We start from the raw sequence: 23,851 nt of genomic DNA on the forward strand, positions 1-23,851 counted from the left end.
AGCAATGCACGGATCAAAGCTTTGACAGCTCGGGTAGAGCAGTTCTATCTACAGCGCCCTCTTTGCCGGTATCATTTGGATAGATACAAGCAAACAAGGTTCCCATAGTTATCATATTTAATGTTTACTCGGACTTGTCATAACATCATAGCACGCACAGAAGAAGATACAAATTGACAATACAATTACAGAGTTATGGGAATCTAGATTTGAAGCTTTCGTGACTGCACGGATTCATATTCTTAGGTTTTTTCGGTAAAGTCACGTAGGTAAAAAAATTAAATTAATAAAAGTAAAAGAAAAAGAAAATAAATGACGATGGCGATCGTCATTTATTTTATTTTTATTTTACTTTTATTAATTTAAATTTTAATTGTTTTACCTACGTGACTTTACCAAAAAAACCTAAGAATTATGGGAATCTGATTTTAAAACATACATTCACAACATTGTGGTAATATGGGAACGTTCCATTGCAAGTCATTGTCATCGGCCAATTAAATGCCATAGCCTATCGAGCAAAGTTATGGAAAGGCAACCCTGGCTACAACACAAACATTGCTATTAACTGGCTGTGCTTAAGTGGCAGGGTGGTGCAGGGTGGTGCAGGATGGGGCAGGATGGGGCAGGGTGGGGCAGGGTGGGGCAGGGTAGGGCAGGATGGGGCAGGGTGACAGGGGTTCCACTTGTAACACAGAGCATTAAGTTCCAGGGTTCGATTTCCCCACTCCGGATGCATTTCTGAGCGGAGTTTGTATTCTGTCCCCCTTGTTCTGTATGGTGTTCTCCGGGTTCTTGTGTGTCCTTCCATAGCTAAATAAAAATACAATAAAACCAAACAATGGAACCTGGTGTTGGCCAAACGTCCCAATTGTGAAAAAGGACGTGAAAAATACTGAATGGGGATTACACGTAGCAGCAATGCTCTCTCCTGCGGAAACTTGTCAGGAACCTGTTGAAAAAGTCTAGATAATCGGCGAGGCCTTTGTGTGTAAACGATGATGATGATGATACAAAAAAGAATTAAAGTGGGAGAGCATAACTCAAATTCAGGAACTCCACAATGCTCGCCCAAGTGCTCAGAATTCCCAACGTCGACACAAATCACCAAAAAGCACTTCCCGCGGTCACGAAGGCAAACAAATAAAAACACAATTATTACCAACTTGGCAGGACAATTATTTCAACATTCATTGCAAAACGAACGCAAAAATAAATATCGAGTAATTGCACGTAATTACAGAAAATCGCCACGTATTATCTCGGCAGGCAGGCAAGCGTTGAAACATTTCCGACACACTTGAGATACGAGGACGATGAGAGTGGGGGGGCAGCTATCCGATGCCGGGGAGAGGCCTGTTTACACGGCAAACCCCAACAGACAGCAGCAGCCACACCCCTGTCAAACGCAAACGGCAGGAAAAAAGAAAACTCCCACCCAGACCACCCCCGCAGCAGATCTCGATCATCGTTCCGTGTGTGGGGGGATAAGCGCCACACCGCGCTACGAAGCCGGCAAACCCGAGTTCGATTCCCGCTCGCGGCCAACACCAGTGACGATTATCTGAATGGGTCCTGGGCCTCCCTTAGGTCGACTCGGCCTCAAATGAGTACGGTGTGTAAACATCGCCACTAAGGAGACAAAGGTGGCCGGGCGTGGTGCTGTCCACCCACCCCCTATCGTGCCGTGCCGGCCTTCATAGGTGCTCGCTAACAGCACTTGCCCCTACAGTCTGGTAAGGCTATACGGGGGAATCGTCGTCTCCGTTATGAAGTTGCTCGAGAGGAAATGGGCCCTTTGTGGTACGTGAGGATTTGCAGCCGAGTGAACTTGCAGATGACTCGTACGAGCGGTGTTCACAGCTCGGCCTCTGTGGATGAGGCCCGTGAAGGTCGCGACCCGGCAGTGCCAGGCGGAGCTGCACATTTGCCCAACAGGGACTGAATCCTGATGAACCAACTTTGGTGACGACCCCTTGTGTTGCGATCGAAACGTCGTGATATTTTATTTTCTACCGACGTGACTTTACCGAAAGAACCGAAGAGTATTGACAACCCTGTCGAGTTTTTTTTAAACCCTGACAGATCCGCTCTCCGCACACCAGGATTCAAAGGCCAGCGTTGTTGTTGTTTCATTTTTACGCGTCACTAACTTACAAAAACGTACAAGTGGTACAAAACCGAACACATTTTTACCCATTCGTCGCACTCAAGCACCGAAATAATCGAATCGACCAAGCATCTCTCTCTAAAACCGTCAGCTGCTAGACCACCCAGATTTTATGGTCTTCCAAAAATCCATAAAGAAGGTACTCTACCCCGTCCCATCGTTTCCACCATCAACTCACTCACATACCTACGAACAGGTCCGATTTCTGTCTGAGACCCTGCTTCCATTAACGGGCAAGTCCACCTCAGCAGTACTTAATTCAGCTCACTTGGTTTCTCTAATCATGGACATTTCACTGTTTCCAGATGATTTGCTTGTCAGCTTCGATGTAGTTTCTCTGTTCCCCAAGGTACCTGACACCATAGCAATCATTTAAGACTTGGTCCAACAGGGACTGAATCCTGATGTACCATCTTTGGAAAGGCACTGCCTTACCAACACTTACTTCATCTGGAATGGTACATTCTACAAACAAAATGAAGGTACCCCTATGGGTTCTCCCTTATCACCTGTGGTAGCGAATGTTTTCATGGAGAAATATGAAAGACATGCCATCCTGACATCCACCCTACGTCCTTCCCTGTGGAAGAGATACGTAGATCACACTTTCGTCATCTGACCACATGGCCAGCTGGCACTGAACCAGTTTTTCAACCACGTAAATTCCATACACCCATCATCAAATTCATCATGGAAGTGGAAAATGATTGCAAGCTATCATTCCTGAGTATTTTGATCGAGAAGATGCCTGATGGCTCGTTGGGACATTCCGTCTACAGGAAAGCCACCCACACGGATTCCTATCTAAAGTCTGACTCTCACCACCATCTGGCCCAGACGAACTCCCTCATCAAAACACTACACCATAGGGCCCGTGCATCTCCGACCAGCGCCACCTAGCCAGTGAACTGGAGCACGTACACCAAGTCCTCAAGATGAATGGATACTCAGACCACACAATCCGCAAAGCTGTAGCCCCAACCATGGGGAGACAACCATCTGAGGACCCAATCAAAACCATCACCTTGCCATACATAGCAGGTGTTACCAAAAATATTTCCAAAATCTTAAACAAACACAAGATCCAGGTCCGATTCAATACAGTACACAAAATCCGTGATTTAATCCCATTTGTGAAGGATGTCATTCCTGACATGCAATACCCTGGTGTCTACAAACTAAGTTGTGTCTGCGGCAGCAGTTACATTGGGGAAACGAAACGACATGTCTCGGACCGTGTTCGCGAACACAAGATAGATTTGAAACATGGCAGAACCAATACCTCTGCAGTCGCTGATCATTGATATAACGCAGTGGGCTCGCACGATATTGTTTTTTCCGAGACCAAGGTACTCTGCAAACCTTCGGGCTACCATCAAAGACTTGTCCATGAAGCCATCCAGATCTATAACACAGACAATTTCTACCGAGAAGAGGGGTATAAGCTGAGCAATCATTGGAAGGACGTTATTAACCAAGCAAAGTCGTAACTTGCCGTGGTGCTTCCATTCTTCCCTGCCGTCTGGCTGTTATCTCCGACTCTCCGAGTTGCATTGCCCTGTTAGGTGCCTCTGCATTAACGGGCTGGGGTCTCACTAACATGGCCACCTCTGCTCCCTTAGCCTCGATGTACCGATGGTTCTGGCTGTGTGATGGGCTGTGTCTCACTGGCGCGACCACCGTTGCGGTGGTTCTCTTGCGTGGACGCGCTTTCCCCGCAGCGCAGTTGGCAGCGCCGCAGCTTGTGTTACACATAGACATAACATTAACTTACTAATCCCCCTAATCTCTCCCATCAACATTGTGCTAATCTCCCATGAACACTGCTGTTGTGCGCATATGTGCGGATGATACTCTTATGCGGCGACGGAAGCTCATTTCATGCTAATCCCTCTCTCCCTAATCTCCCCCATTAACACAACTGATGTGCTTGCGTCCGGGGATGAAATTCCTTTCCAGCTCAGACCCCGCTTGCTTGCCCATCACCACATATATAACCTCTTGTTGTAACAGCTCTCTCGCTGGTTCAGCAGTTCCACTGCTGGATTATTTTTTCCACCTGAGGACGACCGCTTGTACTGCGATCAAAACGTCGTGACTTATTATTTTTTGTTTTATTGTATTTTCTACCGCCGTGACGTCACCAAAAGAACCAAAGAGTAGTGACAAACGTGTCGAGTTTTTCTTAACCCCTTACAGATCCGCTCCCTGCACACCAGGATTCGAAGGCGAGCGTTGTTGTCGTTTTATTTTTACACGTCACTAACTTACAAAAACGTACAAGGCGTACAAAACCGAACCCCCCCCCAAAAAAAAAACCGAACACGTCTTTTTACCCATTCATCGCACTCAAGCACCGCAATACTCTAGAGTGGCTGCTACGACGACTCGAATGTAAGAAAAATAATCGAGGGGGTTCGAGCACAGGATTTAAAAAGTAGTTTCAACCCGCTCGGGGGGGGGGGGGGGGGTTGTCTTGCTCTATGATGGTGAAACGCCCGAGGCACTTTGCGGTTGATAACAAAAACACTCATCGGCTGGGGAAAAGGGGTGAGGGCGGTCTGAGAAACGATTACCCTCCCCCGCTGTGTGCCACTGAAAGATTTCAGAAGTCGCCGTTTTTGTTTTTCTACGATAAAACTTTCATCTCGGGAGGGGGGGCGATAACAAATCTCCCGCTGATGGCACCGCGATGGAAATTAAACGTTCTTGCGGCGCACGGTGAGATTTTATATATATATTTCAATATATATAAGACACACACCGTTGAATTCCCCCCAAAGCGGTACGCCTGGAGTGACGTGTGGGCCGAGTCGAACACCTTTTAGTGGATAACCGCACGTTAACGTTTTGGCATGTTTGCAAGAACGCGACCGAAAACATGCGCGTTGACCGAGTACGGAGCGACGAGTAAATTCTGGACATGGCCATTGTTGGTCACGTCAGAAATATTCCCAGGATGCTCCCGGTGACCGATAAATATATGGTGAGATGTTAACTACCTCGCCTGATTCTAGATTTGAAGCTTTAGTGACTGCAAGGATTCATACTCTTTGGTTTTTTCGGTAAAAAAACATCAGCAGTAGACCATGCTTTCCCACCTAATGACGGACGCTTGTGTTGCGCCCGAAACGTCGTGATTTAATTTAGTTATTATTTATTTTATTTTTTACCTACGTGACTTTCCCGAAAAAACCAAAGAGTATACCTCGCCTGGGTTCGATCCCGACCCCGACGCCTGCTGCATATTTGGAGTGTGGGTGCGTGCGTCTCCCTCTCTTCCCGCGGTCGCGTAGATTTTTCTCCGGGTCCAAATTCAGAATCAACATCACGCGTTTAGAGTAATTGGCTGCTGTACATTTCCAGGCGATGAGCCACTTTGTTGAGCTATCATTTGTGGTCAGGTCGCTTCTGAAAAAGCAGGTCGGTCTTACCTGGTGAAATAAAAATCGTTCAATAAAAGTAAACAGTTTCAATCTTTCGCGGGCTCTTTGTCAGGGCGTAGGCCTCAGCGTGCGGCCGCGGTCAGTGCAAGAACCAAGTCGCGTGCCAGATGCGTCAAGCACCCCGCTACTGCCCAACAGTTTAGTGAATATCCCTAGGGGTCGTGACCCCCAGGCCGGGCCCCCTCGAACCGCCGCTGCCGTCGCTTCTTCTTCTTCTTCTTGCCGCCCTCTCCGTCGTCGCTGCGGCCGTCCCTCCGCTCGCCCGAGCGTCTGTCTCGGCGCTCGCGACGGCGCTCCGCTCTGCCCTCGCGTTCGTCGCCGCCGCCGCCGCCGTCTCCTCCGCGCTCCTCGGTGCTCCGCCTGCGTTTGCGTCGTCGCTCATCTCCGCGCTTCTCTCCACGCTTCTCTTTCTGCTTTTTCTTCCGAGTCCGTCTCTCGCCGCTACCGCAGCGGCGCGCGGCCGCTTCATTGGTGGCGGACGAGGAGGAGGATGAGGACGACGACGACGAGAAGTGCCGGAGTGGACCGTTCCTTGCTTTGATCCTTTTGTTACTTTGTCCTCGCGCGTGCACACAATACACACGCGCGCACGAGAAAGGCCGCGCTCGTGAGAACACACAGCATGTGCACATCATATGCATGCAAGGGCGTTGACGTGCTGTTGCACATCGTCAGCGAACGTGCGTACAGAAACACTCGTGTGTACATGCACACACATGTATATGTGTACGTGTATATAAAGTGAGCGAATGTTGAGGCCAGCACGGCACACGCAATGGTGGCATCGGTGTGGCCGGCATCACGCCCCGCCCAACTTTGTCCACCAGCTGCCGACGTTTACAGACCGTACCGGGTAGGACTAAGAATCGATGGCCGAGTCAATCTAGGGGAGGCCCAGGACAGATTCAGATATCGCTCGCTACTGATCGCTGGGGTTTGTTTGATGTCGCTCCCCACAGTACCAGTTCCAGCTGATTTGTGTAACCAGGAGAGAGTCTAATTTGCAAGACTCACCTGGGGCACCAACATGGCAAAAGCAAAACAAAAAGCACATCGATGCAGCAAAATAGAAATCGGCACAAACACAACCATGCCACGTGAGAAACTCTACCCGTGCTACAATAATGCACACACGTGCAACAACACACAGCAACCGCCATTCCGCACAAGGCGGCTGTGATGTAACATCAGCCTGTGCCAGGCTAGGTGCGCTTTGAGGCCAGGTGAAATGGCGAAGACGCTCTGAATGTAAGTGACAAGCAAGACAGACCCGGTTGTTTTAGGTTCAATGACATGTACGTACACACATACAAATGTACAAATATACATTTTTATATGCCAGGCCACAAAGACAAAGATCCCCTGTATACCCTGAACAGACTGATGGAGCAAGTGCTGTCAGCGATATCCGATGAAGGCCGGCACAGCGCACGAGGGGGTGGGTGACCAGCAACACGCCCGGCCGCCTTTGTCTCCCTAGTGGCGATGTTTACACACCGCAAGAGGTACTCATTTGAGGCTGAGTCGACCTAGGGGAGGACCGGTTCAGATAATCGTCACTGGTGTTGGCCGTGAGTGGGAATCGAACTCAGGCCGCCGGGTTCATAGCGCAGCTTCGCTCTAAACGCTGCACTGCCGCTCCGCACATGCCAGGCCACACGCGCGCACACACACACGAGGGACACACACACACACACACAGCAATCATCATAATCATCATTAAACGGTTATTTATGACTTTCCTTTAATTAGGAGCACCAATGCGCAAACTCGTGCAGTGCGTATCGGAGGCAGGCTTCGCTTCTAAAGAAGGATGAGTCTGTGAGGTTGGCCTTATTAAAAAGACATTTAGCGAATTTTTAAAAATTATTTTGAACTCGACGAGTAATGAGGTGCACTGGGCACGCATGCATGCACTCGCACAAAAACGACCGCACGCCAGACAAGACAATGATATAAAATAACATTCCGCATTCCGCATGGATTGCGATAGAGTATGGGTTCAAAGGTTACGGTTTATAATTGGTATGGTTTAACGGACGTAAAAAAGAAATCCAAATATATAGAACTACAAACGGTGTGTGGGTGTGTGTGTGGATGTGTGTGTGTGGATGTGGGTGTGTGTGTGTGGGTGTGTGGGTGTGTGTGGATGTGGGTGTGTGTGTGTGGGTGTGTGTGTGTGGATGTGTGAGGGTGTGTGTGTGTGGATGTGGGTGTGTGGGTGTGTGTGGGTGTGTGTGTGGATGTGTCTGTGTGGATGTGTGTGTGTGGATGTGTGTGTGGATGTGTGTGTGGGTGTGTGGATGTGTGTGTGTGGATGTGGGTGTGTGTGTGTGGATGTGGGTGTGTGTGTGTGGATGTGGGTGTGTGTGTGTGGATGTGGGTGTGTGTGTGTGGCAGGCAAGGCTGGGGAGTGGTAGTGTAGTGGTTAGCGCTACGCTGCGCTATGAACCTGGCGACACGGGTTCGATTCCCGCCCACGGCCAACACCAGTGACAATGATCTGAACCGGTCCTGGGCCTCCCTTAGGTCGACTCAGCCTGAAATTAGTACCTGGTGCGGTGTGTAAACATCGCCACTGGGGAGACAAAGGTGGTCGGGCGTGGTTCTGACCACCTACCCCCTCGTGTACCGTTCCGGCCTTCATAGGTGCTCGCTAACAACACTTGCCCCTACAGTCTGTTAAGGCTATTCGGGGGATCTTTGTCTTTTTTATCTTTGTGGCAGGCAAGGCTGCGTTGGCTGGGCCATGTAGCCCGCATGCCCAGCCACCGCATGCCTAAACAGCTTTTGTTCGGCTGGATCGAGAGGGCTAAACAGGCGCGGCACGGGCTAGAGAAGAGATGGAGTGATGTGGTACAAGAGGACGTGGAGCTGAGTGGACTTGCCGATGACTGGTACCAGCGGTGTCAAGATCGGCCTCTGTGGTGGAGGAGGCTCGTGAAGGACGCTACTGGGCAGTTGGAGGCAATCACACCTCCAACAACAACAGAGGGGGGAGGAGCGATGCTCACAACAACGAACGGATCACCGGGTGGCGAAAGCACAGCAAGTTGGCACAGTAGGGGGCACAAGGTGGTGCATCAGCCAGTCATCTCAGTCACCTGGGTCTGCCCCGTGATCTCCTGCCAGCGGGCGTTCGACACTTCACGTGGCCTCAAGGTGCACATGGACTGGCACAAGCGTCGTGGTGACGTCACCGCCACTTAGTGGCGAATGGCGGTTGTTGTTGTTGTGTGTGGATGTGGGTGTGTGTGTGTGGATGTGTGTCGATGTGTGTGTGTGTGGATGTGTGTGGATGTGGGTGTGTGGATGTGGGTGTGTGTGTGGATGTGAGTGTGTGTGTGTGTGGATGTGAGTGTGTGTGTGTGCTTGTGGTTAATTGCTTGATTCCCCGCAGGAGAGGGATGATTACAGCAAACTCCGCGGGCTCCACAGGGTCCCTCCCTGCTTGTGTTTCCATGCAATTGACTCATGTGCGCGTGTGCGCGTGGAACGGTGGCGCTGCGGTTAGCTCACTGCGCTAAGAACCCGGCGACCAGTGTTTGATTCCCGCTCGCGGCAACACCGGTGACGAATATCCGAAGCGGTCCTTGGGTCTCCCCCCCCCCAGCTTAACTCTGCCATGAACAAGCAGCCGATGCGGCTCATAAACATCAGCACAGGGGGAGACAAAGGCGACCAGGGGTGGGTGCTGTCAACACCACCCCCTCGTGTACGATGTCGGCCTTCACGGTTTGCGCGCTGAAAAGCGCCCGCCCCCGACATTCTGTTAAGGCTACGGTCGCTAGTGGCACTTGCCCCGACATTGTTAAGGCCGTACAGTGGTTCGTTGGCTCGATTGTGTCTGTGGCCTCTCGCTAGGGGCTCACGAGGGGGCTCAAGAGCGCGTGCAGCTGGTGACCAAGCAGGGACACCCAAAGAATAACCTCGCCGCCGCCGTCACCGCCGTCGTCGTCGTTATCAACGAGTCCTCGTCCTTGCTGCTCTTTTACCTTTTGTTTCGCAATTACGTGAAACTGGCGCAACTGTCCGCGTCACGCCGCCACGAGGTGAAGGCACTTCGACTCGAAGCTCACGCAGAGGGAGCAGAGGGAGCAGCGGGACATCGAGGCGGCTCCGGACGGAGACGACGCCTCAAAACAAACTGCCGAGATGCCTTCTGCGGCCTCTCAACCACACGAGGTGGTGGACTTGAAGGTGTGCCACACCAGCAGTGCTCTATGTGTGCGTGCGTGTGTGTGTGCGTGTGTGCGTGTCGCGTGGGGAGCCGTGGCGCAGCACTATGAACCCAGGTTCGGTTCTCACTCACGACCAACATCAGCGGCAGATAACGGAATCGGTCCCAGGTCTCCCCTAGGTCGACTCAGCGTCAAATGAACATTGTAACTGGTGCAGTGTGTGAACATCGCCATGAGGGAGACAACAGCGCCTAGGCATGGAGCTGTGGCCATACACCTGCCCCCCCACACTCGTGCCGGCATTGCTATAGGTGAGAGTACCTGGTGCGGTGTTTACATATCGGCGCTTGGAAGACAACGGTGGCTGGGCATGGCACTGACCAGACATCCGCATCGTGAGCCATGCCGGCCTTAACAGGTGCTCGCTAATAGAACTTGCCCTAACAATCTGCTTGGGCTGCCGTACTTACAGCGGTGGGCGGTAATCGCTGGGGTAGAGCTCCCAGAATCCAGCATGTCCCCACCTACCGGGGAGGAGGAGAGGTCGGTGGGGCGAGAGGTTAGAGGTCACGGGTCATCACGTGACGGCTGACACAACATCAGCCGAGCCACTCTCACGCCGAACAGGGGACATCCTCCGACCAGCTCGTGCACAGGTGCTGGATGGACCGCTGCATCGCAATGTACGTGTTTGCTTCAAACTTCTTTGGCACCGTACGTAGCCAACCGTGCTAATCGGAGGTGCGGGGGAAGGACAAAACAGCGAAGGATGGCAACAACGTGTATAAGCCTTCATCTAGCAGCCGATGTTCCCTAATTGCAATAAAATGCAATTCACGTTGAATAACCCTCACTGTACAACCATGCAGAGATTTCCATCAGTTTTTTCTCCAATAAGATCTACAAACAAAACTATAAACTATATAGCAGGAAGGCCCACTGAGCTTTTAAAACCTTCATCATCTTCGCGACAGTTATCATGGCCTCTGCTAAAGCCCACCCATAATAACAACAGTCAGAGTAAGATGAATGTGTGCGCTTGCTTATTAAAATTCCATTTTTAACAGCGAGAAGGAACCGGGGGAGGGGTATGCGGTGGGGAAAAAGAAACGTTCAACGTGCGAGAAAGAAAAAAAAAAACTAACTTTGGAACTCCCCCCGAATTAGAGAGGAGATGGGGGGGGCAGATCAGACGCGGTAATGAGCGCAAAGACCGGTAAACGCCGGAGGATATTTAATTGCGGCCGCTCCATTTGCGATGCCGCTTATCGCAAGCACGGCAACGGACATCGCTGGGGGAAGCGTCTCTCGGGACACCCAGCTCGTTACTCCTCCTAAATGTGTTTTTTCCTCCCAGATTCTGGGAAATGCTGAAAATGGGGATTGCCGTATTTATTTATGTTTTTAATATACACATTTATTTTTATCTTTTTTTTGTTTTTCAACGCCACAATTATGTTGGACTCGTTGCCGCCGCTGATCGGAATCATGTACGCGAGATTATGGGACTTCCCGTTTGGAGTTTTCACAGTGAATAGTGCATCTCCTCGTTGAGGATAATCATAATAAGCCTCATTCATCTCACAAAGTGCATTTCACAACTTGACACAATCCACAACACACGGAGGTGCATATATATTTAGACGATGTTTTCAGCCAATTTCTGAGCGCTTATACACGTGGCAGGAAACAGAATCACCCCGCAGATAACACACGCTTAGCGAGGGGGCAACTCTCTATCCCGTACAGCTGGGACAGATGTACGGCCTTCCCCTGGCAAGCCAAGGTTTGGCAACCTTCAAATGCTCACATGGAAGGAAATTTTCGCAACAATAAGTGTGAATCACCAATCCTCGTGCTGGGTTACAGGCATGGTGGAGAGCCAACACCGCCCACGAGACGATGTCACTCACCCACTTTAATTGCCTTATAGCAATGGCGGAGGGCATTACCCTTGATATGACCTTGACAGCATGCTTTTTGACAGCATGTTTGGCAATTACAGTTACATTTGTCTGTGACTAAGTAATCTTTATTTGCATGTGAGTCTAATTCCATGCATTTTCCAATAATATATAATTTTTTTAAACATTTCTCAACTGATTTGTGAAACAGCTACTCGGTTTGCTTTCAGCACGGTTTGACTTTTTCATGCCATTTCTTCGGCCCAAACTTTGTCCGAATCAACGTACCCGCCTGATTCTAATGTATAACGCTAATTTGATGGTACTGATAAGTAGTAAAACAAATATTGACTTGGTTGGAACAAATATCTGTTTCCCGTTGGAAATAAAACATTCCCAGTCTATATGTTCCGAGTGGAATAAATATTCAAGTGAACAAATGTGCATTTACGCCAATTCGGTGTATTTGACGCAGCCATTGAGCCATTATGCCACCGAAACTAAACTATTTTTATTTGACCAGGTAAGGCCCACTGAGCTATAAAACTATTTTCAGAAGCGACCTAACAACAAGTGATCGCCCAACAAAGTGGCTTATCATCGTGTGGAAATTTATAGCGGCCAAATACTCTAAACGCGTGATGTTGATCAAAATGCGGAAGGAAAAACCGGAGCTCCCGAAGAAAAACCAACGCGACCACGGAGAGAGAGACACACCGCAAACTCCAAATATACATACAGGCATTGTCAGGGTCTGGATCGAAACTCACGAACCTCCTGTATACCAGGCGAGGTAGTTAACATCTCCTAGCCACCGCGATGATGATGAGAGAGAGACACGCAAACTCCCAAATATACAGCAGCAGGCGTCAGGGTCGGGATCGAACCAACGCCCTCCTGTATACCAGGCGAGGTAGTTAACATCTCCTAGCCACCGTGATGATGATGATGAGAGAGAGACACGCAAACTCCCAAATATACAGCAGCAGGCGTCAGGGTCGGGATCGAACCCACGCCCTCCTGTATACCAGGCGAGGTAGTTAACATCTCCTAGCCACCGTGGCGCCCTCACCTCCCACGCCGGCCTCGTCTCTCACCGGTCGGGGTTTGGTGCCTCCGCCTCGTGGAGTCTCCGACGCCACCTTCTTCCATCGTCGCTCGCCTCCGCCGCCGTAGTCGCCGCCGCCACCGCATCGTCGTCGTCGTCGTCGTAGCCGTCGCACCGCATGTGGCTTCTGCGGGGGACGAGAGGAAAGCGCGGCGGCGAGTCGTTCCGTCAGATCGACGGTTGCGGGGGGGAGGGCGGTTCTTTACTTTTCAAAAGGAAAAAATAAAACTAAAGTGTTTTTATTTCAACCAGGTAACACCCATTGAACTATATAGTTCTTTTAAAGAAGCGACCTGCCCACAAATGATAGCTCAATGAAGTGGAATGTCGTCGCGTAGAAATTTATAGCAGCCAAATACTCTCTAAGCGCATGTTTATTCTCAATATGTTGGAGGACCCGGAGAAAAATCCACGTGACCACGGGGAGAACACGCAAACTTAAATTATACAACAGGCATCGTCAAGGTCGGGATCAAACCCACGACCTCTTGCACGCCATGGCGATGGAGTTAACCTCTTGCCACCGCGGCACCCCTAAATTGCTCCATCTCCCTGTTCAGCGTCCTCTTGGGGAACGCTGCCTCACATCGCTCAACTTACAGGGTCTTCATCATCGTCATCATCATCATCGTCATCGTTTGTGACCATGGGAAAAAAACAAGCGGCTCTTTAAGTTGGAGAAAGTGGCTCTCCCGGAGCAGGTTGGCAGCTCGTTGCCAGACTCACAGAGTGATGAGACACATTCTAAATGATGCGGCTCAGACATGGGTCGGGATCCGCCTCACAGCCTCGATCCCATCGTCGAGCCTTTCCGTATCCGCTTCCCGTTTTCGCACAGCCGCGATTTATAAACCGTTACAATCGCAGGCCTCAATTTATACAAAGCCACGATCACCGGCATAAATTTATACACCAGCCTGGCCAATCAGGGGGCTTCCAAGAGATCCTGATCAATAGAGTGCTCAGCTCCCCTGCTGAAGGCTAAGCTTTTTCATTTAAAGATTTTTTTAAAGAAACTGTGTCGTCATGCATCGCCCCCCCCCCCCCCTTTTAATGAAAGCCACAGCAATAGCGTTGATACAGGTGCCAAGGCCGCGTTTGCCGCTTCTTTAATGAGCGAATTATACATCACATCGACAGAGAGGCGATGGTAAATTAAAATTTCACGATGATTTTTTTAAAATGTTTTTGTTACTTTAACACGCAGGGTTGAATGGGCCCGTGACAATCAACTCGCTACACTTGGGAACCCGGTTTAATCACGGGCGCCCGAAAGCAGGATTCAAACCCCCTCTGTGCTGACTCAGCGCTCTTGTTCCCGAGCCACCTGTGCGACAAGTCCAGCGCAAACAACGCGCCTGCTCCCGGCAGAGTGGCCGCAGTGTGCAGTGTACACACCGCCCAACGCTCGAGAGGAGGCCCCGGGGGCTTCAAGTAACTTACTCTGCCATGTCAACACCGTGAGAGCAATATGTACTTGTGTGGGGTGTTTATTGAAATTACCCAAAGGTGTAGCGAGTTTATAGCGAGTCACATTCCCAGTCACCACCGCCTGTAATTGCTCAGAGTAATTTCAATAAAGACTGCGCAATATTAGTGGTTTTGTCACGAGATTTAGAGACTTTTTCGGTTTCCCCAGCAACCAAATGTTGTCATCGCGAGTTTCTGCGACAAGAATTTACAAGTGATTCCAGGTATGTGTTAAGAATCCTGTGCCAATTTATGATGCTCATCGAGTACCGTTTGACGACCTTGAGTGACTTTCCGCTGTAAGGATAACTACAAATTATTTTTTATTTTACCAGGTAAGGCCCACGGAGCTATATAGCTCTTTATTAGAAGCAACCTAGCCACGAATGATAGCTCAACCAAGTGGCTTACTTATCATGTGGAAATTTATAGCAGCCAAATAATCTAAACGCACGTCGATTCTAAATGTGGAGGTTAAAACCGGAGGCATCAGAGCTGGGATCGAACCCACAACCTCCTGCATACCAGGCGAGGGAGATAACATCTCCTGGACACCGCCACTCTGCCCCACTCCCCGCCCCCCTCCACACACTCCACCCACCACCCCCCGCCGACCTTCCAAGGACGGGAGAGGCCATGCGCCTCCGTTTCCGTCGGACGCCGCCGTCCTCGGTGAACGTCTGCATCTGCCGCTGCTTCCACATGACGCTCACTTCCTGCATCTGGAATACGCACGCGCAAGCACACAAAGACGCACGCGCAGGGACGCACACACGCGCAAAAGCACGTACGCATCGTCACGTAGCCCGAGCAGCACACGCCCAGACATTACAAGGTGGCCAGGTCACTCGGGGGGTCTCATAATGGCCGTGTCCAAGTACTGAGTCATCACGGCCGAGATCCTGGATTCAAGCCTTGGGACTGGGACGCTCTTTGACAGCCAGGCGTGGTGGCTATGTGCGCCTGTGACCCCAGCACTTTGGAGGCACGGGGAGGTGGATCACGTAGAGATCTGTGAGACTCTCAAACCCGATGGGGCTGCGAGGTGGAGATTTAAAAACAGCAATTGGGTTTACAAACCTTTCCATATAGGCCTCTAAATATTATTGCTTGTGCGCGGGAATTCTGAAAGGTAGTCTGGTTTCCGCCGACATGCAAAACACTTCTTAAAATCCCTTCTTCGCTTGTAATAATTATTCATCCAGGAAAGCCACACCGAGTACAATGACTCTTTTGCAAGAGGGTCCACCGTACTGCATGTTTTTATTTTAAGATGTTTTCAGCCAATAAATTATGAGTTTTTATACACGTGCGAGGAAACAGGAGCACCCGGAGAAAACCCGCACGCATCAGTGGGTGACACTCTATGCCTATACAGCAGGAAACAGATGGCGATGTCTCCACTTGCTCTACTGCCATCTGCTGTCGAGCCAGGGTATGGCACTTCTACGAACACGGGGAGTTTCACAACCTCCAGTGCTGGATCACAGGCCACGTAGATAGCCACTACCGCCCGGCATTTCCATTCTGCCTGCTCAACAGCGACGCCAGGGCTGAATGAACATCATTCCACTGTCTCGCATCTCAAATCGGTCTCACCCCCTATGAAAATTCCAGTCTCTTTTTCTTTCACATCTCAATTTGCTACATCCATCTGCACGGTTCACCAAACCTGTTTCATTCTGATCGGAGATCACGAGGGATTGAAGCTTCCTCTGATCCACATGGTACACCTTGTTGATCCAGCAAAGCATCATTCATATTTTTTGGGTCTTTCGGTAAAGTCACGTAGATAGGTTCAAAGAAAATACAAAAAATTACTAAAAACTACGACGTTGATGAACACTTGTGTTGCGATCGAAACGTCGTAATTTTTTGTTAATTTTTGTTATTTTCTTTGAACCTATCTACGTGACTTTACCGAGAGACCCAAAGAATATGAATTCCTGCAGTCACGAAAGCTTTTTTAAGTCAAGATTTATCATTCAAGTCTTAAAACTATTTCCGGACTGGGCGATGTTGCTAACGTGTAATTCTAATTGAGTCATTTACAAGGTCATTTTCAGCATTGTGATATTTGGCAATTACAATTACATCGATTTTTGTTTTTAGCTATGGGAAGAAACTGGATAAGGGGCAACCCACATGGCACAGGGGGAGAAAACATACAAACTCCACGCAGAAAAGCATCCAAGTCAGGAATCGAACCCAGGCCCTGCTTGCTGCGACGCACGAGCATTGCCGCCATGCCACCCTGCCCCCCAAAAATGAATCATTCCACACAAATGCCCCCGACCTCTTGACCTGGTGTGGCTCTGCTGCCTCTAAGGATGCCGCGCTTGGCCTGCGTGGCCGATGCTTGATTTATTTTCTTGTGTCGCATCATTCCCCAGCCCTGACATCGGCAGACGTCACTGCCGACGCTATCCCTGCCGCCATCGCTCCCCTCCCCCTCCCCGACCTCTTTCCCACATACTCTTAGGTTTTTTCGGTGAAGTCACGTAGGTAAAAAATAATGAAATTAAAATTAATAAAAGTAATAATAGAAATAAAATAATAAATCACGACGTTATTCTTTTATTTTTACTTTTATTAATTTTATTATTTTTTACCTACGTGACTTTACCGAAAAAACCTAAGAGTACGAATCCTTGCAGTCACGAAAGCTTCAAATCTAAAATTAATACCCTCTTTCCCACAACCAAATCACACCGTGAATGCGCTCGATCTTGGAAAGCTAGGCAGGCGTTAGCCGGCTGAGTGGCTGGATGGAAGACTGCTTGGAAATAGTCGCTGGCAATGCAGGCTCAGGCTGTCAAGTGGCCAGGAAATGGGTGCAGAGCAATGGATTGTTTTAGAATCAGAATATGTATTTACCATGGAGAAATCCGATGAGCTTTGAACCTATCTGTGTGGAGCTTTGAGTGTAAACCCCCCCCACTTTTGCTCGTGGTGGGTTTTCTCCAGGTGCTCTGATTTCCTCCCACATGCTCATCAATGGAACTGGTCAAACATCATAATCATCTTGAAGCAGTCATCAGACACATTGAGGGTTTTCTGGGTAAATAAAGGGCACGATCATTATCGGGGTGGAGTCATGGCCAAGTTGTTAGTGCACCAAACTCTTCATTTAAATTCCTGGTCACCCAGCATGAAGTATAGTCAAACAACCCCCATGACCGACACCAATAAACAAAGCACTGCAAATTATCATAAAAATTACAGAACGTTGTCAAATCACCGCCGGATAATTGCCGTTAAACGCTCTGTTCGTCATTGGGTCCGTCTGACCATATTTCACCACGCTGGTCGGCACGCATTACGCATACCCGTCAACCCCTTATCAGTTTCTACAATATTACAGACAAATTCAGACCTTATAAGTCACCGCATGCCCTTATAAATATCAACGTTCATCCTACAAGGTCCCATCACATGGGGGAAACACAAACAAATGACCGCACCCATCCTGCGTACTGCCCTTGAACATAGGTCGGGCTCTCCCTCTCTTTCAAATGTCTGCCTGTCGGCGTCGCTAATGTCGCTTTCTTCGCCGCAGGAGGTAACTCTGCCAGTGTCGCTGAGCTGTGGCGCGGCCTGTTTGGCAAATTGGATGTGGAAGTGTAGCCTTGCGCATGATCTGTACCGAGAGTCATAATTCCAGATCAAATTTGTCGGCTGTTACGGGGATCGCGACTCTCCGGAGTCAAAAAAAAAAGCTATCCCACGATTTTTTTTTTTTACCGTATTATTCTATTTTTGCCCGTATTGAAACGGCTGTATGTCGTATGAAACTGAAAACGCTATTTCCCTGTACAAGAATACGAGTAAACCGTATGGGTTGACAGCCGTGATCAAGTGATGGGAAGGATTCCCGGGGAACCGTTTCAGATGTTTACTCGCCACCGACACGGTGCAGTGCGTTGAACACTGCACCAATCACTCCACCCCCAGACGTTAAAATTATTATCAATTACTCTCCAAGCTGCTTATCCTCCACCCTTGCCATGCAGCAGGATAACGCAATCCCTGAGGAGCAATTGCCGGAGGGTCCCCACGTCCCCGTGCATAGCCCCTCCACCGCCTACCCCCCTCCACCCTCCGTTCCCATCGATCGCTGCTGCGGCTGCTGCTGCTGCTGCTGCGTTACCTTGTTGTGAGCGTCCGTGTGCCGGATTACGTTCCTCAGCAGACGCTTGTCAATGCACGGCAGGCGAGACATCCTGAGATCTGCTTACACGCACGCAGGCAAGGACAACGTACACACAACACAAAGACAAGGGGTTTTCTGCAGCCTTGACAGACTGTTGGGGCAAGCGCTGTTAGCGAGCGCCTGCCAAGGGCGACATGGTACATGTGGGGGGTTGTTAAGCTAGCACCATGCCCGGCCCCCTCGCTCTCCCCATTGGTGATGTTTTACACTTTGCAAAAGGTACTTGCGTGAGGCCGAGTTGACCTAAAAAAGGCCCATGACCGTTTTAGACACCAATTGATGTTATATATGTTAGAATGGATGCTAACTGAAGCGAGGTTTCCGGGACTATAGCGCAGTGTGCAAACTACTGCTACACCACTTCCCACGATAAAAAAACGCACACGTAAATGAGTGCATGCATAAACACATAAACATTTGTGTCTGTAAATAAACTATAGAACGACAATCACCTTCTGTAAATTATGGAACAGATATATAAGGCATCACAAAGAAGCATTTAGCTCGCAGTGGCTCATGCCCTAATCAGAAGTATAATCGCAAAATCCACGGTGATAAATTCAGCATTTGTGGTGTGCCAGCCTTTGTGTCAACTCCACCACGGGATGGCTTCTTGTAATCGTAGGAGTAGTGAGATGTGTTTAGATCTTTAGCAGTGACCTTTTTACATGTTCTGACTGAATAACTTCATGTGACTCCGCGCAGGGCAATTACATGCCTTCAAGCGATTCTGAGTGGTCACGATTTGGTGGTCATGCTCTGATTTAACAAATTACATTTGGCTGTATTTTGGATGTAAGAAGCATCGTTACGCTACCTGCAAATATGTCCGTTGTGTTTATTTGATTTAATCATAATCAACTCTCACAATTCAAAGAGTGCATCGTGATTGCAAGAACTTATTTTTGTAGACGGCTCGATGATCCAACATAAAACACCACAGTCGATCTACTGCTGGATTAGGGAATCCCCAAGCCGTTGCTATCCCTCGCAATCCCGTTTCGCTCCCATCAATCTCACTTCACTAAACCTTTCCGATACTTTGCACTCTAATCATTTTTTTTTTGTAGTCTTTGACGTTGTATCTTTCTGACCAGACCATATTGAACGTCTGTGAAAAAAAGCTTCACAGCTCATCGGATTTCTTCAGGATGAATTAAAGATTCTGATTGCGACTCCTGCACATGAACGGATCTCATCGCTTTATCTCCACGGTGGTCGTCTTCTTGGACGCATCGTCTCCTTTGCAATCCATCACCGGTCTCGAACATCTACCACCCTCCCTATCTAGACATGTTCCAGGAAAACAAGTAACACTGGGGGAAGGTGAAATGCTCACTGCCAGCACTGAATATTAGAAAAACCTCGCACCCACTAAATTATAATGATCCGTGCTGTACAAAGTGCTGCGCAAGCGAGATTCAAGGGCTAATTGAAAGTCTGCGCACGCTTGTGGAGGTGTACCTGAAGTGATGTAGGCAGTACGCCCTCTGCTGCTTGGAGTTTATCTGTAACCGACGTGTGTTGGAATGAATACTGTAAGGGGAAACGAAGACCACTCAGGTGGTGGGTGTGTAGTAAGTATTCAGGAGGCTTTGACGACGGGGTCGGAGGCACACTTATTTATTAACGCCAACTTGTGCACAGTAACGGGTACACACAGCACTTAAAGGGGTATCGTCCCCTTCACTCGTCTAACTGGGAGACACAACATCTAACCCCACTAACCTACGCCCGAGTCCTCCACTACGGAGCTAGGGGAGGCTACCTATCCCAGCCCTGGTCAAGCTGGGATCCCGGCACCCTGAGTCTCCAGACCGGCTCTTATAAGAACGTCAGTCTGGGCTCTCGGGGCCAAGCCACCGGCTTGCCCTGGTCGGCCCTGACAAGGACAGCGAGCCAGGGGAGCTCCGGGGCCTATTCTAGCTGGTCTTCAGTCTTCGCTGGTTTAAGCTAATACTCGACCTCGAGCCCTCCGGCTCACCACCTTTTATAGCACTCGGCCCCCGGGAGGGGCCCGTGGGGGATGCAGGTGCGGACGTCGGTGTGAGCACCTCCTCTGTGTACGGCCCTAACCACGCCCCTTGTGTTTGTTAGCCATCCGTGCCCATACACAATTACACCTCTACAGGTGGTACAAGTGGTTCCCGCACTGAGCCGTGAACCCGACCAACCTGAGTTCGATTGCTAGCCACGGCAAACACCAGTGGCGAGTGAGATCTGAAATGCCGCTGGGCTTCGCCTACTTCACCAACCCACATTGACCAGCGTGGTTGCAGTTTGGTGAAATAACCCACGGAATATACACGGCAGTAGGAGGCCCTGATCTAGCAATGGATGAAAAAGAGAAGCACATGTTTATTGTACATTACATTGAATTTGGCCAAACTGTTCACCAAGTACCTAAATCGGGCGGATATCGGATACGGTTTATTGACGGGTTACATGAAAAAAAAGCTATTTGCGAAGATTAAAGAAACGAAAAATGTTTTACAAGTGTTACAAATCTCAGACTTTTTAGAGAGGAACCTTGTGTAACAGTGTGATTCATTAATGTATAGACACCGAGACATGGATACCTCGATTTATGACCAAGAGCCCATTGCTCAAGTTTAAAAAAAGAGTCTAGACCCTTTGAAATGTACATGTACAACTCCCTTGTCAATCCACTGCTGGATGAGTTCCTCCACACTCCATGTGGGTTACGAGGGTTGTTTTGGCAACGCTGCACGCTGGTCCAGTGTGGATTTGTAAAGGTGGGGAGCATAAAGACGTGGGGGGCAGACACAAAGGAACAGGACCAATATAAGGTCGCACTCATTACACACAAAGTCCTCGCCACAAATGAACCACAATACCTTGCCGATCTCGTCAAGGAGCATAAACTATCACGCAAAACTCCGGACATACTCGCATCAGCAGCGGGTTTTGGCTCAGCCATCGAACAAAGACGGTCATTGCATCGTGCAATTTCAGGTGTGTTTCTGCGGCCGTCTGGAACGCTCTTCCTTCCGATATTAGGAAGCCACTGGAGCTGTGCATGTTGAACTTCTTTCGCACCCTACGTAGTCATGTTGACGCTTCATGAAGCTGTTCACGAGAATCCAGATGACACAGCAGTTGTTAAGGATTGTGTCACAGACGGATCGGTGGTAACCAGTGATTACCAGTGATTGATTCCCGGCCACGTCCAAGATCAGTGGCAAGTGATTCGACGGCTAGAGCCGGTCCGAGACCTCCCAATTCACCAAGCCGCACTGAACCAGCGCGGTGAAGTACGGTTAAAGACCCGTGTGAGTGACGCGGAGTGGTGAAATCGTCATCCAGCAGGGGATTGACCCAAGGTCCGTGCTTGTTAAACTACACACGTTACCCGCTGGTGCCGACTGACGATACGAGTGTAACGTAGTAGCAGCAGCAGTTCGTTGTGTCACGTAACTACACTATACATGAAAGAAAATAAGAAGAAGTTTTTACCCTTTTCTGGCAATAAAACAGGTGTTAAGATGTTCAAACACCAAATGAATAACTTTTTCAAGATATCAAGTCTGCATTAACCACACACAGTACCTGTGGAGAACATGCAAACAAAAACATGCTCTAATAATACTGGTCGGAACCTCCTGGTTCCACCAGCCCACAGGGGATTATTGTGTCCGTCCGTCGTGCATCCAAAAATGGGAGGGGTGGGGCTGGGTGGAGAGGGGAGGGTGGGGAGGGGCTGGGTGGGGAGGGTGGGGCTGGGTGCGGAGGAAAGGGTGGGAAGGGGTTGGGTGAGGAGGGGCTGGGTGGGAAGGGTGGGGCTGGGTGGGGGGTGGGAGGGGTGGTGCTGGGTGGGGGGTGGGAGGGGTGGGGCTGGGTGGGGGATGAGAGGGGTGGGGCTGGGTGGGGAGGGGTGGGGCTGGGTGGGGAGGGGCTGGTCACCCCGTGGTGCCTTTATAAAACTCAACGTTTAACCTACTCACGCCGGCTTGTGCCTGCCTTCACAGTCGGGCATAGTTGCGGAATACACCACGCCGCCGTGGACCCTGGCCATTGACCGAGCAACCCAACGTTCCTACCAGCTCCCTCCGCAGAAATGCGTTATATGGGCATTGTCTTTTAAACTGATTGGCCTACAACACAAACAGCAGCCTTCTTTAAGGCCTTGTCTCACCGGTGTCAGACCAGAGAACGCCAAAAGGCGAACAGTACAGAGACATTGCCACGATCAGAGCATTTCTAGCTCGGAGTGAACAGCTACAAAATGGGACCTTTTTTTGCCAGTATCAAAATATAAAAAATAGGTTGTTACCCTTTCTGGCAATAACACAGGTGTGCTAAGATGTTCAAACACCAATTAGAAACATTTTGCGAGGCATCAAGTCTGCATTAACCCCAAGTACTTGTGGTGAACATACAAACCAAACATGATAATAAAAGTGCATTGCCTTTGAAGTTCATTGGCCTCCACCAGAGCCTTCTTTAGGGCCCAGTCTCACCAGTGTTAGAGAACGCCAAAAGGCCAACAGTACAGAGACAATGCCACTATCAGGGCATCTATAGCTCGGGGTGGGCAGCTATATCATTGCCAGAGAGAGTAAAACCTCTTCTCAGTTTTCATACTTTGATACCGGCAACAGAAATCAAGTCCCATAAGAATATTTATGTTCATGGCGATAGCGATGCTTGGTCAACCGCAGATAGCAAGATACATAAACCACCGGCGAAGTTTGTTGACAAACAGCAGCTTTAATAAGTAATCAAGTGTTGTTGTTGTTGTTGTAGCTGTTGTTGTTGTTTGTAAAGCGATGGTAGTACAGTAGTTGATTCAATCTTAATTTTGGAGCTTTCGTGACTGCAGGAATTATTATTTGGTTCTTTCGGTAAAGTCACGTAAAAAGATAAAATAATAATAAATTAAATAATCGCATTCATTAATTTATTATTTTATCTTTATACGTGACTTTACCGAAAGAACCAAAGAATAAGTAGTAGATTCCCCAAGTAAACGAAGGCCGGAGTGAGTGTGTGTGCATCGTTCCGTCTTGTACCAACCTTGACGGGTGTTCCAAACGGACGCCGCCACTCGCTCTCGCCCACGCGTGCCGACAGAGGGTCTTTAACAATTAGAAGTGTTAGTTTATTACATTCGTAACACGACAACGGAATCTTGAATCTGATTATAACAGAGCGCGGGTGAGCGAAACACGACTACAGTACTCTACTGTACCAATCAAGGCAAACTCGCTGTGATGACGTCACGTCACATGACGCGGCGGGCGGGGGGGTGTGAAAGAGGAAGCGGGGGGAGGGGGCGTGGGGTTAAAGGGCACGCGGAAAGGGTGGGGGTCAAAGAGGAAGCGGGGGGGGGGTCCAA

The 23,851-nt window shown here is 49.4% G+C and overlaps 1 protein-coding gene across 2 annotated transcripts; it reads right to left on the reverse strand.

Moving 5' to 3' along the window:
* Positions 1-391: 391 nt before the first annotated feature.
* Positions 392-23,717, reverse strand: NKAPD1 (NKAP domain containing 1). Of its 2 annotated transcripts, none has more exons than XM_061550997.1 (6): positions 23,530-23,717; positions 18,430-18,509; positions 14,895-15,001; positions 12,799-12,936; positions 10,268-10,321; positions 392-6,168 (listed from the first exon to the last, which is right to left on the reverse strand). In XM_061550997.1, the coding sequence occupies exons 2-6, from the start codon at positions 18,499-18,501 to the stop codon at positions 5,769-5,771; spliced, it is 771 nt and encodes a 256-aa protein (XP_061406981.1). In that variant the 5' UTR covers positions 18,502-18,509; positions 23,530-23,717; the 3' UTR covers positions 392-5,768. The 2 variants fall into 2 exon arrangements, with proteins under 2 accessions (XP_061406981.1, XP_061406982.1); XM_061550998.1 differs by having other exon boundaries at positions 23,526-23,717.
* Positions 23,718-23,851: the final 134 nt, after the last annotated feature.

The sequence above is a fragment of the Lethenteron reissneri genome, chromosome 13, assembly GCF_015708825.2.
Source record: "Lethenteron reissneri isolate LAM-NWPU_2019-01 chromosome 13, ASM1570882v1, whole genome shotgun sequence".
Lineage (NCBI taxonomy): Eukaryota > Metazoa > Chordata > Hyperoartia > Petromyzontiformes > Petromyzontidae > Lethenteron > Lethenteron reissneri.

Excerpts from the sequence above, each read along its gene's own strand:
- NKAPD1 (XM_061550997.1), bottom strand. The coding sequence starts at position 18,501 with ATGTCTCGCCTGCCGTGCATTGACAAGCGTCTGCTGAGGAACGTAATC. Across the intron at positions 15,002-18,429 it reads ACACGGACGCTCACAACAAG|ATGCAGGAAGTGAGCGTCAT; the intron begins GTAACGCAGCAG and ends TGCGTATTCCAG. Across the intron at positions 12,937-14,894 it reads GCCTCTCCCGTCCTTGGAAG|AAGCCACATGCGGTGCGACG; the intron begins GTCGGCGGGGGG and ends CGTCCCCCGCAG.